Here is an 18,878-nt window from a genome sequence, read left to right as displayed (position 1 = left end):
ATAAAAACCTATGCCAATTTATGTCTAGATGTGTACAGAGTTTTTTTATGTGTTGCTATCTCTACCGCGAAGAGTTTTGCATAGGTTTCAATCCTCTAAACTACACATGGCAATTCTAGGAAAACTAAACGCGGAATGCAAGTGCAATAGAAATGCGGAAGGTAAAGGGCAGAGAATACAAACTCCCGACATGGTGTTTTTTACCAAGGTATCGGAAAGCAAACCTTTCCACTAGTCCTCGTAATTGGAGTCCATGTCAAGGGAATGCTTGTGCAAGCGCATAATTAAGCTCCCCGATTGTCGGTGTTTAGACCTGGCAACCAACCGAGGGGGGTGCCCAAGGTAGTGTTTTATGCGTGGAGCTCGCCGAGATCAGAAACTCGAAGGTGAACTCGAACACATGACTTAGACAGGTTCGGACCGCTGAATAGCGTAATACCCTACGTCCTGTGTATTGGTTGTATTGTATTGTATTGAACTTGTTCGGAGGGGGTCCCTGCCACGCCTTATATTGCGGGGCAGGGTTACAGGTTGGTTGTTTATAATACTACTAGTCGGATTCGACTAGTGAGTCATACTCTAATTGCTACGAGTAGTTTCCTAATCCTCGACTAGTTCTTGTCCTCCACATAGACCACGCTATCCTGCACCGTAGTCTCCATGTCTGACACGTCTCGGTGTACTGCCCTGTATCTAGGACCGTCCAAACCTTCTAGTGGACTCACATATATATGGATGACAAGCTCTCGAGTACTTTTTAGTCAATTGTAGCAGTCCCGAGTACTTTTGTAGGCTTCTCCAACTAGTTTTTGGTGCTCTTCGAGAACTCCATCGAGTTGAGTATTCAAACGTACTCAAGTACTGCCATGCGGCTAGAATGTGCTCAAGCCTCATTTACTTTGGTCTTGAATCTTCAATCTTGAATTTATATAGAAGTGCAACGAAAGTCGCACTCCATATGGAGTAGGCCCCGAGCCCTAGGTTGAATCGAAGAATCAAGCTGAGGGTCAATTTGTAATTTTGCATCTCTTTTCCCCTTAAAACCCAAAGAAAAAACCTTTTAGCCGATGGGCATGTAGCACACAGCCCCCAAGCCGTTACACGACTAGTTTGGGTATAAGGGTCAACCTCTGGTCAACATGACCGTTCGCCAACAGTAAACTTATCTCTTCCAAGAAAATTGGAAACTGACGGCCAGGTGCGAAACCTTTGGGTGTTTTAAAATGGAATATTCCCGTTAATCTCGCCACTTTGTTACCTGTGCTGCGGTTATAAATAACAGAGGAAATCATCCCTCCCGTTTCTCCCGAGCCATCTGCTCTTCCATCCTCCACATTGTAGCCCTAGCGCCGCCGCTACACATTCCTTGAGCTCGAGCGCTGCCATCCCCTACCGCTTAGTCCCCGAGCGTATGTGCAAGAAGACCCTCATGGTAGCACGAATGGGGGAAGAAGGTGACTTCTAGTAAGGCGGCGGAGAGCAAGAAGAGGGAGGCAGAAAAGAAGAAGGAGATCCATCTGCCACCTCCTAAGTATGGCAAGACCGATCAACTGGCTCCGCCAACTCAAGCATGAGCCTGGAAGAAATCCGTGCTGAAGGAGGCGGACATCTAGACATTGTGAAGAGTATCTTGACTCCCTAAGTGGGTTTTGGTGATTTGATGACAAAAGCTTAAGTAACTAACAAAGTTTCAAGTGCATGAGTAGGTTTAAATAGATTATTGGTCATGGAGCACTTGTGACAGACCCCTCAAAGGAAATGAAATATGAAGCGACATACTATCTAGTTTAAATTGATTCTCGGTTTGAATTTGAGTATAGGAAAGTCGCACTATTAAGAGGGATGCGTAATCTCTGGTCTTGATGATGAAAAAGGTGCTCAAAATGACCTAACAAAACTTTTGAGGGACACCATTTGCACTTGCACATCACTTGGGGATAATTAGAAGTGCTAACCAGAGAAATCCAGAAATTTCCCGAAGTTTTTCCAGAGTATTCCGGAAGTGGAGAGTTTCTGGAGAGTCTCCGAAGGTCCGGATTTTTTCGAAAGTTTTTTTGGAAAACTCCGGAGGTTTTTCCGGAAAAATCCGGAGGTTCGGGATTCCGGAAATCTTCGTTCTTCATCAAGCCGGTGATTCGTGTTTGTTACTCTTGGAGCTTCAAGCTCCTAGCCGGCTAGGCATCGCCCGGATGAGCATCCAAGCTTGTGGCTGCCCCGGGAAGTTTGTATTACCCCTAAGTAACTCTAGCTTGATCTTTGTGGTCGCTAGAGGGAGGAAAGTGGCTTGGTGATATAAGCCCACCCTTTGTGGGTCCTCAACAGAGACGTAGGCTTTGCCGTGTGAAGCTAAACTCCAGTAACAAATCCTTGTGTCACTCTCGCATATTGTTCTTGCTTTCGTTCATATTCTTGCATAGAACACCTTTTTAGGGTTTGTTCTAGATCTACTTTTCTAGCTTGCTTGGAGTTGTTCCATCTTGCTGAATAGTCTTAGAACATCTTGTTGAACAACTTATATTCATCGATCTAATTTCTAATAGTTTTTTCTTAGAGTTGTAGTTGTTTTCGGAGGAATCTGGAATAATTCGGAGATTTCTCCGGAAATTTCCGGACATCCGGGAATTTCTGGAACAATCTCCGGAAATCTCCGGAATTGTCTGATCAGCTTGTTTTTAAGTGCAAATTTTTCAAATTTGACTATTCAACCCCCCTCTAGTCGACACTCTAGATCCTTTCACATTGGTAGCTGCCAATCTTCTTCAAGACCAAGAATTCATCAACTGAAGGGTGGCCTGCGGCAACCCCTGGCCAATCGAGAACTACATCCATGAAACGGTAATCTTCATGCACTTTATTGAGTGCGGTTTGGCTTTGCCCACATCAAACTTCTTCCGCGGGCTTTTGGAATACTATAAGTTGGAATTAGTCCACCTCAACCCCAATTAGATTCTGCACGTAGCGATTTTTGTGCATCTTTGCAAAGCTTTTATTGGAATCTAGCCGCACTTCCAATTGTTCCGAAAGATCTTCACACATAGAGTAGTCGGTGGGGCTGGGATCCAAATGCAGGAGAAGGCGAAAGGCCTATATTTGGAGTACAAGTTGATTGACTCGCATTCGGGCTAGAAGGAGAGGTGGTGTTATATTGGAAACCATGAGCCAAGACTACCCAAGGTGACAGGCCACCGCGCAGTTTGGAACAACCGGTGGTTGGATGAGCCTACACATGGAGATAGCCTGCAGCTACCCAAGCTGCTGGAGAAGATTGCTGTACTCAAGCAGCAAGGGCTGATTGGAGTCGAGGTAGCCTTTAGTTTTATGAAGAGGTGAATCCAACCACTACAACTGTGGTGCACTTGGGGATACGACTACTCCAGCCCCAATGATCTATCCCGGATGACATCAGATGACACCTCCGTGGATGACGTTATGGCGCGATTGAGGCATCTATTTAAGCACAGGAGCGCAATCTCAACAATCGTGCGGGAGTACTGTGCCGCCAACCCGCCAAGTAGTGTAAGTACCCGTGGCCTCAGCCACTGAGTACTAATTTTTGTACTTGTTGATATTCTGACTTATCTTCTCATGCAGGAAGTTCACTTGTTCTGCTCTGCTCCTCCTCCACTTGGATCGAATGGCTCTGATGCCGCTCCACGTGTACACACGGCTGCCAATGTATAGAAGGTAGTCGAGGAAGAGGAGGAAGAGTTGAAGGGGTTCTCGTCCTTCAGCAGCTCTGACTCTAAGGCTGCTGAAGAGTATGTAATCAAGGCCCAGCCGTCGCACAAGGCTGGGTCTTCCTCCGGGACATCCAAGCGTGCAGCTGAAGATGACTTGGAGGCCAGTCTGGTGCTGCTGCCGAAGAAGAGGCGCACCATCGCTGCTAAGTGTGTGGCGAAGAAGCCGCTCACCGTCGAGGACGTCCCTCCTCCGATAATCACATTTGAAGAAGGACAAGATCCTGAGGATCAAGTACTCGTAAGTAATTTCCTTACCGCCGTGTCTACTCAATATGACATTGGTAGATTGTAGGTAGTTGGGGAGGAGATAGAGGTGGAGAAAATGACTATAGAAGTCGTGCAGCAGCAGCTGCCAGTGATCAAGGAGGTCATCGACATTGATGATGAAGAAGAACCTCTCGTTGCTAGGGTCAACCCCGTCGTTGCGCAAACTACCCAAGAGGTGGAGACGGTGACCAAGGATGGCGTCTCCTGCCAAAATCTGGGAACATCCGGCTGTCATAGAGACCATTCTAGAATCAATCTATGGCATCACGCTCCGTGATGTCCATGATAGTGGCCTTCTTGTCGAAGAAACGGTGTAGATAGCTATGCAGGGTCTCGCCTTGTTTCTGCTTGACTTGGGACAAGTCGATCCTGTTGCCAGGATACTGCATTACCCCTGCGAAGTTGTTTGTGAACACCGCTGTAACGCCCTAGTCCCAAATAGGGCTTAGTCCTACGCGCACGGAGAGTAAAACAGGCACTCGCATCAACCCCGCTTAGACTTTCATCCTCGCTTCGCATAAAAGGGTTAACCTGGGGGTTGGAATGCATTTGGCACTTAGGTTTATATGTTGGTGAAACCCACCCTCAACTAGTAAGGTGAAACTATTATCCACACACATGCCATGTCACTCACATGGGCCTCTAGTGGGCTCAATTCTTATTTAGTTGACCCGGGATGTCACAGCCACCTTGAGGTCCTTCCACGTGTCGATGGAGTTCTTCTCTAGGGACTCGAGCCATGTGAGTGGCCCGCCTCCATGCAGATGCGGAAGTAAAACGCCTTATATTGTCAGGGTAGGGTTACAGGTCAGTTGTTTACAAGAGTACTAGTCAGATTCGACTAGTGAGTCCTAGTTTAATTACTACGAGTAGTTTTCTAATCCTCGACTAGTTCTTGTCCTCCACGTAGACCATGCCGTATTGCACCGTAGTCTTCATGTCTGACACATCTCAGTGTACTACCCTGTATTTAGGACTGTCCAAACCTTCTGGTGGGTCCGTAATTGTATGGACAACACCGATCAAGTAACTCCGTTGGATAGCCGACAGGCCTTCCATACACACAAGTGGATCTCTGTCTTATTTCTCCCGGATGCTCATCGCCGCTCTTCAATTAGTAGAGCTTTAGCAAAATACCACGGTCCTATCCTCCCTTTCACATGCACCGGCGACCACTCAACAAACGTGGTTGGAGGGTCTTACAAGACTTACAAGCTCCAAATTTACAACTTTTGGTGCATGTAAGGACCAATAACAAAGAGGTGTGCAAACCTTGCCTAACTTTAGGATAAACCCTAAAGCAATGTGCTAATTGACCTAAAATATCAATAATCAAGACTAAGCCTTATACTAATTGCCTTAATATTCTCTTGAGCACTTTGGTTGATAGAGCACTTGTGTATGTGTGAAAACCAAGCCTATAGCTTCTCCAAGCTCTAGCCCTCTTCAAATGGTCCAGAAATAGGGTATAAATAGCCCTAAGTCCAAGAACCGGCCGTTGCTTTAACGATCACAAAAACTGTGATCACCGCCTGATTCAGTGCCCCTCATTGTGCACAACCGAATGAATCGGTGGTCCAACTCCACCTAGCCGTTGAGCCAATGATGGCTAGGCCCCACAAACATCACCAGTTGATTCGGTGACGTCCATCACAAACTTATTCACTACCCCGGTTACTGTTACCATTGTATGAATCGGTGAGTATCTCAAACACATCCAGAGCTGAAACTAAGCCGATGCTGAGCCAAGCTGATGATCATTAACTGATTCACTGATGGCCATTGTTGGCACCGAATGAATCGGTGCACATAGTGCACATGCCTATCTTTGCCCTGCTACTGATCTTTCTTGTCACCGACTGATTCGGTGACTTGCAAATGGAACTGTATGAATTGGTGGAATGTGTTGATGCATATTTGCTACAGGATTCGCTTCAACTCTTCGCGTGTATTTGTCCTGACTTCATTACCATCATTTGGATGCTTTAGAAAATACTATCTCTGGATTTTTACTTTTTTAGATAATGGATAAAGTTTTGGCTTAAGCCTCCTCAGAAAGGAGCATCAGTCCAAAATTATTACATGTAGTAAGCGCACTGCCACACCCACACATAGAGTTTTGATCAAAAGCAAACGTCTCAAAAACTAATTCTCAAACTAAAGGACCATCCATTTGAACTAAAGAAATGTAGTGCTGCCATCTCTAAGGACCTAAATGCCAAAATGAAGATTTCCTGGTACACCTCCTCCACATAATAAGAAAGCAACTTACTTCAGCAATTTCGTAGATACCGTAGGCGGAGCAATAGAATCAGTCTATGACGATGCCATTCACAATATCACAAGCGAAGGGAAATTAACTTTGGTTGATCACAACCATGCGAACCTATTGAAGACTTAGAAAGAGAAGGAATCAACTATGTCTTGGGCATGGGTTTTTGAGGACACATGTGTTGCTCACATGAAACGCTTGAAAAAGATAGAAAATCAACATCGCAACTTCATGCTGACATCGCAGAGCTATCCGCCGACTGCAGCAACGTACTTCCTCTTGCAATTCCTCCAAATACAGGCAATGCTACTGCTTCGAATGCTGTCAAACTTACATACATAGGAAATACTCCTCCAAAATCTACTCTTGAGATGTTTACTGACCAATTTGTCCATTTAGTCAACAAGCACTGCCGTTAGATGTGTTTAATTATTTTAATACACGCCTTCTATCACTACTATGTAATTATGTACTATGTTACTATATCACTTATTTCAGTAACAACTGGTTTACTTTTCCATACGAGCAAAGGCAATGTGAATGTGAATATTATGCAATTATCCTGCTCGACTCCCATTCCAATATCTTACCTATGCACTGATGAATATGTAGAATTAATTATGCAACTCCTTCAAAGTTAATGCTTATACTATCACATGCAGACATTAATCGTCATTATTAAAATCATAATTTCTACTGTCACATCAAAATATAAAGATCTAAATATAAGCGCATGCAACTACCACCAATTTGATTTTTTCCCAAGACATATCACGCTCTTAATGCTAATACATGAATATTAATTCTTTTAATGAAAATTTGGTTAGAAAATTGACGCGCTGGAGGCGCGCCCGAGACTGTAGTTACTTGTAATAATTAAGGTCTGATTCCTCCTTCATGAAAGAGGGTGAAGCCGGATGCCTTTTCCGTTATCTAAAAAAAATCCAAATGTCCAATAAATGGTTGTCCACCATCTTCAAGTTTCCTTCTCTGCACAAACCGTCGATTAGAATGTTGCTCGTGTAAACATCAGGAACAAGGACACTCTGCCTCTTCTTCTACTGTAACTTCAAAGTTCAGCCACATTGCCTGGCCGACAAAATGCAGATATGATGGAGTCGTAAGTAATATATGTTCGGTACAAGTCCTCTTGTTGTCATCTCAGCAAATGGCTAATATGACTCATGCCTTACGTAATCTAATCGGTATAGGCCACTGACATATGCTGAGAAGGCAATAAAATATGGCTGCAGACTAATTTTTTCCATATCATTCCAACATTTCAAAGCACGGACTGCATCGCCCTCTCAGATAGTAAATGATGTGCTTATATAGACAATAATATCCCTCACTAACCATGTCCTCTAGAACAAGCTGCGCCTCATCAAGCATTCCTTGAAATCTTTGCATAAAAATATAGACTAGATCATTCTATTTAGAATCGGTGCCTGTAGTCTAAAATGGGAGGGGTGAATTAAGCAAATTTAAAATCTTTAGCCTATGACTCATTGCATAAAAACATAGACTAGATCATTCTATCTAGATTTGCATCTATGGTTGATCTAGTGAAACTTCCCGCCCACAAAGAGTTTTGCAACCTAGAGCCAATCCTAACAAGAACTACTCTATGAAAGTAAAGGCACGCAAGTTGCAAGTAAGACATGCGGAAACGGAAATGAGTGAGTTAGGAAGGATGTAAACTCGGCATGACGATTTATCTGATCGGCAAATACCACCCTTAATCCCTATTGAAGCTCCACCAAGAATATGCTACCGGTTACCAAGTCTCTTTCGGTCAAGGCCTTGGGCTCGCCACCGAAAGAGAAGTTTGCGACAAAAGTAAGACTCACACTTCCTCTCTTCCGATCACCTTGACACTGTCTCCACTACGGAGCTTCTCCACAAAGGAAGGGGTCTCACAATTGTCGTTGCTGCTTCACACCAAGTTGGAGGGTCAAAGACTTACCGGCAAGCCACCATGGTTCCAAGGTGCCAGTGCACCAATATTACAAATAGTGTTTCACTCCTAGAACCAATCGCAAGGTTTACACTCAGTCACTATAGGCCTATCCTAGCACTAATCACTCTCTAAGCTTGTACTAATTTCCTTTTGATGACCACTTTAGCACTTTGGTGGCATGAATGTGTTCTTGATATGTCTTGCACTCCAATGAACTCTTGCACACTCCAAAAATCCTGAATGGGCGAGTAGGGGGGGTATAAATAGCCCATAAACCTCAAAGAGTCGTTGCTCCAATGGCTAGTAAAATCTATGAGCATCGGATGATCCGATGGCCACTTGGGGTAGGCATCGGATCATCCGGTACCCCTGTTGATGCATATAGTCGTTGGACCCCCTGCCAAAATTCATTCGACGCTTCATCCGATGCTTCTTTTGATGCACCGTCGGAACATCCGGTACCCTATCTTCTCTTTCACCCGAGACACAAAATGCATCTGATGGGCATCGGAACATTCAGTGCTGAAGGCTATTTTTCCCAAAACTTTATGGTCGATTTCAGAGTAAATATACTTAGTCTCACGCATTTATCTTCAAGCCATCAGAACATCCGATGCTGTGGATTTTTCTCTGTCTTTTGTGCGCATTGCTCTGACGCTTGTAACAAGGACCTCGTTGGATCATCCAGTGCTTGCTACAACTCAAGTTGATTTCTCAGTTGTAACAATTGCTTCGATGGTTGCTCCTATGGGCAGTCTAATCATCTGGTGCTACTAATTTTTCCAAGTTGAATACCGCCATTTGAACACCTCAAATACTGTCACTTAGCTCTGGATTTTCACCATCATTTGGATATTTAAATACCATAGAATAATTCTAGATATATACCATGATTTGAACACTTGAATACCATGAGTTGGGTACCATAAATATCATCATTTAGATCTTGCCATGGTTTGGTTTGCATTCTTAGGATCTATAAAACCTACAAGGTACATGCTTGATAAACCATTAGTTCCAATAACTATGTTGTTACTTAATCACCAAAATCACAAATTATAGTCTAATGGGTCCATGTTTTATAACAGCCACATCATTAAGCTGCGTTGATGGTGCCAGTCCCAACTTGTTCATCATTCCATATAGTTGAAAAGATGGATTAGCCTAGAGTACTCCTCATGTTTTAGACAACCTAATCTTGTGGCTCCGGCTTTAATCCAAAGATGGATTTTCCTGCTTGGGGCCATGGCGTCTTCGCTAGTCAGCTGTCAGCATAGTATGTTTTCACTGTTTTTGTTGTTTTCTCAGCTGAATGATCTGATGCTCTGGGCAATGTAAATATGTAATCGAGCGATATATGGGCAAGCAATTGGTGCGATGCCCCACCGCGCACAAGATGGCGACTGTGTCGGGCCGTCGGGGGGGACATCGTCTCCTATCCAAAAATGCTAAGGCCACGGACATCGGGGGGGACATCTGTCTCCTATCCTCGTGGTCCCGTGCCCGGCGCAGGGCCACATGCTCGCGCTTCTCGACCTCACTGGCCTCCTCGCGTCCTGCGGCCTGCGCCTCACTGTAGTCGCCACGCCCGCCACCGCCCCGCAGCTCGCGCCGCTCCTGGCCGCGCACCTTGCCAGCGCCGTCCTCGCGCTCACCCTTCCGTTTCCCGCCCACCACGCCCTGACCGCCGGCGTCGAGAGCGCCAAGCACCTGCCGCGGCGCTCTTCCCCGCGCTCATCGTCGCCTTCGACGGCCTCCGGGGGCCTCTCTACTCGTGGGTCCGTGCGCAGTCGGATGGCCCGGACCGCGTCGTCGCCATAATCTCCTGCTTCTTCTGCGGGTGGACGCAGTCGCTCGCGGCCGAGCTCGGCGTCCCGAGGTTCGTCTTCTCGCCGTGCGCGGTGTTCGGCACCGCCGTGCTGCAGTCGCTGTTCCGCCGGATGCCCAGGCACGAGGACGAGGACAATGACGAGAGCCCGATGACCTCCCCCGACCTACCGGGCGCTCCTGCGTTCCCGTGGCGCCAGATGTCGGCGCTGTACCGGACGTTCAAGGAAGGCGACGACGTCTCCGAGGGGCTCAGGAGCAGCTACCTCTGGAACACGTTCCGGGGCCTCCAGGAGAGATACCTTGAGGCGCCGCTCGCGGACTTTGGCTTCAGGGCCGCGCGCGCGGACTTTGATAAATTTTTGTCAAATTTTAAAGATTAGCAAATATACCTGTATTTCTATGTTGCAAGGGGAAAAAATTTCCGCTCCCTTGCTCATGAGATTAATTGATTTATTACGTACTTATGATCCACGGTTAATTATTTTCAAAATAGGATTTTCAAATTCATCGCAACCGGACTCATTAATTTTATTGAGAGAAAAGTAAAGCAAAAACGGAAGCCAACGTTTTCACGATAAGGATTCTAGGTTGTACCATTTTTCTATGAGGATCATATGACTTGACCACAGAAGTAAGATCATAACTTGTGTAGATTTACATAGATAAAACAAAATAATGAAATTTGTTATATTTGAAATCTCACATCACGCGTTACAATGTTCAAAATAAATATATTCTCTAAAAATACATTTCAATCAGAGTCTAATGAGTTATACAAAAGGTTCTTCGTGGCGATGGAATCCTTACTCAGGGTGTCGTGTAGCATCGCACGGTCTAAATTTTCACCATTCTCATTGCATATTTTTTCTGAGATATCATGTTTGTATAGATATCATGTTTTTATAGATATCATGTTATACATATCCCATGACTCTGCTCAGATTATAAATGGGAAAACAGAGTTTAATAACAAATCATTTTAATCCATATATAATTTTATACCTATTTGAGCTAAAAGTTTCGAAAGATTGTCTGCCGAAGTTTAACGATGTCGCTAACAGGTAACAGATAACAATAAATTACCAAGTGGAAACAGAAGTTTCACACAACTATACAGATAATACAGCTCAACCGATTGAAGAAACCCGCGCCTTGCGTCTGATGATGGCGCTTACAGCAAGCGCATCGCTGCTTGATGTCTCCTCCCAGTGACTCTCATCGAGATCACTCATCTCAGTTATGTCATCGAAGCTTTGAGGCATCCCTTCTTCCGGTGGCCACACAAACGATGGCTTCACATGTGGCACGTCCGGCGCCGGCACCGACTTGGCCACAACCTGCACCACCTCGGCCATGGTCGGACGATCCAACGGGTTAGGGTTGGTGCACGCTAACCCAAGGAGCAGCAACCTAGTGGCGCCATCTGCATCGTACTCTTCCGTAGAAACAACCTCCTTGTCCACAGCTTCAAGCAGCCTCCCTTCCTGGTGGAGCCTCCAGACCCAATCGGTGAGCAGCTGAAACGTGTCCTGGAACACGCAGAGCGCTCGTCTCCCGGTGACGATCTCGAGGACCAACACCCCAAACGCGTAGACGTCCGTCCTCCGCGTCGCTTTGTGGCTCACCGAGTACTCCGGCGCAATGAAGCCCCAGGTGCCGGCGACGCCGAGGTCGGTGTAGGAGTTCTTGTCCAGGCCCACGATGCGCGCGAGGCCGAAATCGCCGAGGCGGGCGCGGAAGGTGGAGTCTAGCATGATGTTGCTCGCCTTGATGTCGCGGTGGAGCACCATGTGCTCGTGCTCATGGTGAACGTAGTGGAGCCCCGCGGCTATGTCCGCGACAATGTCGTAGCGGGTAGCCCATCCGAGGATGCGTTGTGGTTGTTCCTTGGGACACAGGTGCTGATCAAGGCTGCCGTTGGGCATGTACTCGTAGATTAGCAGGAGTTCGCCCTTCTCGTAGCACCAACCTGGAAAACACTTTAAATAGGTGAGCAAACTCTTAATTGCTAACATGATGAGTACAGAATATGTAGGCTAGCTGCAAGGGACGATGAGTGGGCAGTTTTGCAAATGGTGAATCTAGGAAAACAGGAATTCTTCTATTCACATCAGACATATCAGTTATACTTCACATCTGTTTCTTCTAATAACAAATTTAGATTTCACGGTTGAAATTTTAAAAAATGTACAAAGTTCCATGGACTATGTATATGTATCCCAACTTCAAGAACAGTGCTGGATTACACCCTAAGGTAGCTTGCACTACCCATTACATATGCTTAACATAACAAACTGTTTTTTCAAAACATTTGTTTAACGGCATTATTATGAATAATTTTAATATAGGAAATGAGGTAGCGATGTATTCCAATTTCTCCTTGCATGCATGACATATAAACATTTTTAAATTTTAGATAATTTTATGTATACCGACAATAAGAAATTAAAAGTAAAGATTGACAACCACATACCATATCTGTCCCTCTCATCATGTGATGAATCAGGATTATTGGTCAAGTACTGAGTTAAAAGACTATTTCTTCTTTATTTGTCAAATGAACTCACTTGTTCTTTATATCTAGAGGGAGGCCAGTTTGGTCAAGGAAACTGTCTTGTTTACGAGGTGGACAGTTTTGATATGTACTATAGGATAAGCTTATATGACTTCATAGGTGGTTGTTTTGATGTCAAGCTAAGTTTATTTTGTGAAGATAAAATTTTACTAAACACACAAAAACTATGTTTGATAGGAGAACTTGAAACTGATAAGTCGATTTCTCTGTCTAAAACTCAGATATAAATTACAGAAAAAATATTCGTACTTGTTTTATATAATTTTTTTTCAAATGTCTCTAAGATAATACTAAAATCTATCATCTCCAATATATTTCTACGCTATGCATTGCTATTAAATGCACCGCCCACTAGCAGAAAACTGACATTCGATCCTCATCAAAAAATCTCGGAACGAATTGGACCCAAGACTAAAGAGACTTTAGTTCTAGGTCTAATAAATTTCGTAGTCCGTGGATGAGAGCAATTGAGATTGCGTGGAATAATAGATTGATTAGGGATACAAGGTGTACAAATATATAGGCAGCCCTTGGGAGAGGTTTATAGAATCATAACCAATCAATGGATAACATGTCTATCCTAATTTATCTAGGCACGTCAGGGAGCCGGCCTGGCCTTGGCCTGTCTATCCTAATTTATCTAGGCACGTCAGGGAGCCGGCCTGGCCTTGGCCTGTCTATCCTAATTTATCTAGGCACGTCAGGGAGCCGGCCTGGGCCTTGGCCTGAGACACACCAGGCCCATACACGCACACAGCACATACATATCTAATATGCCCCTGCAGTCTGATCGTCGATAGTCTGAACATTCAAACATGAACTCCGTGAATACTGAAGAAGACAGGTTTTTGGTGGATGTTGGCATACTGAGAGCTCGTCGGAACATCAAGAACACGGACATCTCCGGTGGCAATGCGCTCGCAAGCAAAGTTTTGATCAATCTCTATATGTTTGGTGCGCTGATTGTTTGAATACGAGGGCAAACTCTTAATTGCTAACAGAGTAGAGAATATGTAGGCTGCAGGGGACGATGAGTGGGCAGTACGTTCTGCCATGTACTATATATAGGTAAAACTTATCTGATTTTGTAGGTGGTTTGTTTGATATATATTAAGTTTTGTTAAGACCAAATTCACATCCGTTTCTTATAATAATAAATTGAGATTTCACAATTGTATTTTAACGATGTACAAAGCTCCAGGTAGTATGTATAGGTATCCTGATTCCTGACTTCAACAAGAATGTTGAATTACACTCTAAGGTACGGTGTGTTGCAATACCTATTACACATGCATAAGCATCGGATAATGTTTTTTCCAAAACATTTGTTTAGGAATACTATTATAAATAAATTTTATACTGAGAAATGAGGTACGGACTCATTATAATTTCTCGATGCATGGCCATAGATTTTTAAATTTTAGATAGATAATTTTATGCATATATACAGAAAATAAGAAATTAAAAGTAAGTTTGGCAGGCTTATATTTCTGTCCCTCTCATCATGTGATGAATGAGGAAAATTGGTCAAGCACTCAGTTAAAGACTATTTCTTCTCTATTGCGTCGGAAAACTGTCTAGTTCTATTTATATTTTGACCAGTTTGACGATGATGGTGGGCTCGTTAGGAATCAGTAAAAGCACAAATTCTCCTCCATACAAAAATTACTTCGTTTTTCTTTTGCAGTCTATAGTTGAGGATAAAGAGAAGTGACTTTTCTTCCAATGCATGTAGGCCTTGTTTAGTTGGTCAAATTGGGAGGCACCAAATTACTGTGATAGCACTGTAGCACACTGTAGCGTTTCGTTTGTATTTGTGAACTATTGTCCAAACATTGACTAATTAGGCTCAAAAGATTCGTCTCGCAAAGTACAACAAAACTGTGCAATTAGTTTTTAATTTCATCTACATTTAGTACTCCATGCATGTACTACAAGTTTGATGTGATGGGGAATCTTCTTTTTGCATAGTGCCAAAGTTGGGAGTTGGGGGTGAAGTAAACAAGGGCGTAGTCAATGGTGACTCGTTTTTCCATCATGTCAGATGGAGGACTTGACTGGCACATCACATCCATTTGAAATTAGAAATCTCAGAGTTGAATAATGGTGAACATACCAACTAGTGGGACGATGTTCCGGTGGCGCAGTCGGTTGATGATATCGATCTCGGCAAGGAAGTCGTCGTAGCGCCGGTTCTCGTCCCCCGTGAACTTCTTCACCGCGACCTCCACGCATGTCATACCGTCCTTCCCCGACCACAGCGTGCCCTTGTACACGGCGCCGAACCCGCCTTTGCCCAGCCTCCTCGCCTCGTGGAAGTTGTCGGTGGCCTTCCTCATCGTGGCGTGCTTGAACTCCCTCGGCATGCCGGGGAGCCGCCGGAGAGTCTCCGACAGCACCAGCTCCATCTTGAGCTTGTTGTACTTGGATTTGAAGTAGAAGGCGGCGACGAACATCTTCATGATGGCCGTAACGGAAATGCACCCAAGAACTGCAGGCAGTGTCACCTTCCAGTCGATGTCTTTGTTGTCATTGCCAGGGAGTTTAACCGTCAGCTCCCAGCTCAAGATAGAATGGAGCTCGGAGCTGAACAAGAAACCAACGAAGGCTCTCTGCAGGACGTTGTCATTAAGGTTGAGGTCTGCCTCAAGGACGGGTTTGTCATCCATGTATACCCCTACATGTTGCCTGGTGTACTTGATACTGATCTTGTAGTTCTTCGTAGTTGTCTGATTGGTTGCGATGCTCATAGTATTTACAAGTGAGGCTGCGGAGGTGATGATGCTGATGTTGAGCCTGCTGCGGTTGTCGTCCATGTCGAAGAACTTGACGAGGAAGAAGCCGGTGCCTCTGGAGGCAGAGGAGGTATCCTTGGGAGGGTTGTTCCTGAGGCCCAGGATGCCAAGCGGTGGGCTGTTGAGGGTGGGCACGACAACGAAGGCAAGGCCCTCTCCGTTCGGCCCTGCAGCTTCTTGCCCGGCCGGTGATGAGTACGGGAAGTTCATGGTGAAGGAGGTATCAAAGGAAGCATTTTGCATAAACCCCTCGGAGTTTTGGGACCAGAGTGTGACCGGAGCTGCCAGGAGCGCGGCACCGGACCTGTTGCTATTCCTCGGCCCTGGAGTGAGATGGAGAGCGCCATTACTGATCTCAGCGTCCCTGAGAAGCACCAGCCCGTCAGATGAGTCGCTGCTGAAGGAATAATGGAAGCTGTAGTTGGTGCCGTCACGGCTGCATGCTGCCGACGACGCAAAGGAGCAGGAGATTCTCGAGCAGAGGAGGAGCAGTAGTAGGAGGCATAAACATGACATGCTTAGGCAGCTCATCTATAGCAAGCTTAATTTTGTGAGCAGAGGAGGAGCAGTAGAATGAGGCTTATGAAGCATTCAGTGTATCTGTTCTCATTTATTTCTTTTTTTTTGAGGAATTGACTAACTATTTGATTGACGCCTTCAATGAAGAGTTCCTATCTAACGATGGAAGGATGGAAAAGACAACCATTTAAAATGTGTGGACAGACTAGTCTACGCTGCACCTGGGTTGGAGCTATTTGCATCCGTAGAATGCGCAGTACAGTTTTCACCCGAAGCAATCCGCAATACTACAAGCTAAGCTCAGCTAGCCAATTCACAACCAGATCGCTCTCCATCTTCCCCTTCTCAAAAGGAAAAGAAAAAAGAAAACAAATAAAAAACTTCCCTTCTCGATTGGCCCATGCCCATTAGCATCATGTCTGAGTTTAAGGCCTCGAAGGCAGGCAGAGCAGTCAGTTCATATAATTAAGCTTCCAACACCCATTAAAATTACACTGTTTATTCACTGGAGATTAGGTTGTACCAGGAGGGCCGTTGCCCACCTTTGTCTCAAATCTCAACTAAGCTCTGCCCCTACTTGTCTCATGGCAAAAGATCAACTTAAGTCTAACTCTTGCTATGTTCAGGATCTCTGTACGGGGCTTCTGGTGGGTACAAGGCCTAGGCTTTCTGACTCTCATCGCCTGTGGGAGCTTGCATTGGCTAGCTGCATCTTCCTTCGATCTCTATGGCTAGTCAAGTGTCGAGTTCCCCTGCTTTCTCTCACTACAAGAAATTTACCGGTCTATGATGAACAAAAAATGTCATAAACGTGTTTTTGCATAAATTGTGATTTATGAGGTTGGAGTGACGAAAACCCTTCGTCACTTGTCGAGCGTCATAAACTGCGACCAGTGACGTTCCTTATTTCGGTGCGTCACTAAGATAATGACGAATGCAAATTCATCCCACATGTTGTCATAAATTGCCTCCTGCGTAGCATGCCACGTCGGACCACAGTCTGATGTGCCATGATGGTTGTGATGAACTATTTCGTCATATGTTGAATTAAGCCTAGTTCTTGTTGGACCGAGCCCAATAATTGTTATCGTCATATATTGATTTAGGCCCAATAAATATTTCTCGTCACACTTCACACATTATTATTCATGATCAAAGAACAAGCACAAGCAGATTGTCCATAAGAGATCACAAACCACTACATATGATATCTCTCTTACCAAGAACAAAGCTGGCCTAGAAACACATTGAGCACAAACCACAATACTCACAAACCAGCACAAGCAGCTGAGAGGACATGAGCATATGCCTAATAAACACATTGACCTTACCCTCTGAGGTTTAGCAGTTGATGAAATAGATACTTAGTTTCTCTTACTGCTTTCTTCAAACTCTCAATCTCCTCTGACTGCATTTTCATTGTGCCTTTATCTTCAAGTTGCTCAACATTTGCTCCTATCCAACAACTTGTTGTCCTAGCTCTGCAGCTTCTTATAGCCCTCCCAAAGAAACTTCAGATCTTGAGCTTGTAGCTGAGGCTAGCTGTATGACCACATAATCAAGGAAGGGACTTGACTGCAAATCATGAAAATCAGAATTTGGTACTGCAACCCCAAGGATTGTTTTCAATATTTTAACCTACAAATGAAAGGAGCAGAGTCAAACTTCATGAAAACAAGATGGCTCCTCCATCTCTACAAGCATGACTGCTTCATCATAGTTGTAATGCAGTACCACCTCGAATGTGTTCTGGTAGATATCATCCAAGTCGTGATAGTGCAGTGCTCCTTCATCTGAGCTGTTGGATCCTGGTGAAACAGGAGCAGCATGTTCCTCATTCGACAAGGTCGTTATTGTTTCCACCAATGGCGTGAGTACGGGAGTGGCTGGTGATGATGAGGTGTTGACTGCCACTCGTCTTGTGCGTGCAGCCGCTCGCGCCTTGGTAACTGCTCCAAGTGGAGAAACCACAACAGACGTCGCTGGTGTGCCAAAGTACACCATCTGCTGGCTTCGGTCGTCAAGCTTCTTCACGTGTGGCACCACCATCTTTACATGTGTTGTGCACCCAAACACCCGCAGGTGCGCTAGGTCTGACTTCCTCCCATTCCAGGCCTCAAATGGGGTGCGCTCCCCCATTGCTTTGGTCGGCAGACGGTTAATAAGAATACCACGTGCTGCACAGCCTCACCCCAGAACTTTGCCAGGACGTTCATGCTCTTGAGCAAGGACCGCGCCATCATCATGACTGTCCTATTCTTGCGTTCCACAGCACCATTTTGTTCTGGCATGTAGGACGCTGTGAAATGCCTTCTGATGCTTGCCTCATCACAGACATTGGTGAACACTGCGGATAGGAATTCACTGCCATGATCTGAATGCACCATTTTTATGCAGTATCCACTAGTGTTTTCAGCCTGTGCTTTGAACTTGACAAACTCAGCGCATGCCTGGTCATTCAACTTCAACATGTACACCCACATCCATCTTGAGTAATCATCAACAATTAACATAAAATACTTGTTACTGGCAATCGTTGATGGAGTGATTGCCCACATAGATTGATGTGAAGCGGCTCGAGTGGCTTCTCTGCTCAGTATCTTGTTACTGCTGGAAATGGCAGCCTTGCCTGCTTTGCTGCGAGGCATGCATGGCAAAGCTGATGGGGATGCTTGATCTTGTTAGATATATGGGCTTGGCCCATATAAATAATTTTGAATAAATCTCAAAGGTCCATTAGCGTAAGAGGGGGTACACCATCTATTAGTCCCGTATTGCTAATAGACAAGGGTGTTGGGGATTTTCCTCCCTATATATATGGACCACCTCCCTCATGGAAAAGACGCACCATAGACTACTATACATGAAGCCCCCCAGGTTAGGGTATCCCCAATGTGGTCTATACGAGTTAGGTTTTGCC

At 45.0% G+C, this 18,878-nt stretch overlaps 1 protein-coding gene across 1 annotated transcript; it reads right to left on the bottom strand.

The window, feature by feature from the left end:
• Nucleotides 1-10,983: 10,983 nt before the first annotated feature.
• LOC101778605 (probable L-type lectin-domain containing receptor kinase S.5) lies at nt 10,984-15,993 on the bottom strand. Its single transcript, XM_004977793.3, has 2 exons — nt 14,761-15,993; nt 10,984-12,038 (listed from the first exon to the last, which is right to left on the bottom strand). The coding sequence occupies exons 1-2, from the start codon at nt 15,968-15,970 to the stop codon at nt 11,197-11,199; spliced, it is 2,052 nt and encodes a 683-aa protein (XP_004977850.2). The 5' UTR covers nt 15,971-15,993; the 3' UTR covers nt 10,984-11,196.
• Nucleotides 15,994-18,878: the final 2,885 nt, after the last annotated feature.

This window comes from Setaria italica, chromosome VII (assembly GCF_000263155.2).
Source record: "Setaria italica strain Yugu1 chromosome VII, Setaria_italica_v2.0, whole genome shotgun sequence".
Lineage (NCBI taxonomy): Eukaryota > Viridiplantae > Streptophyta > Magnoliopsida > Poales > Poaceae > Setaria > Setaria italica.
This window is presented reverse-complemented; position numbering and strand designations above follow the sequence as displayed.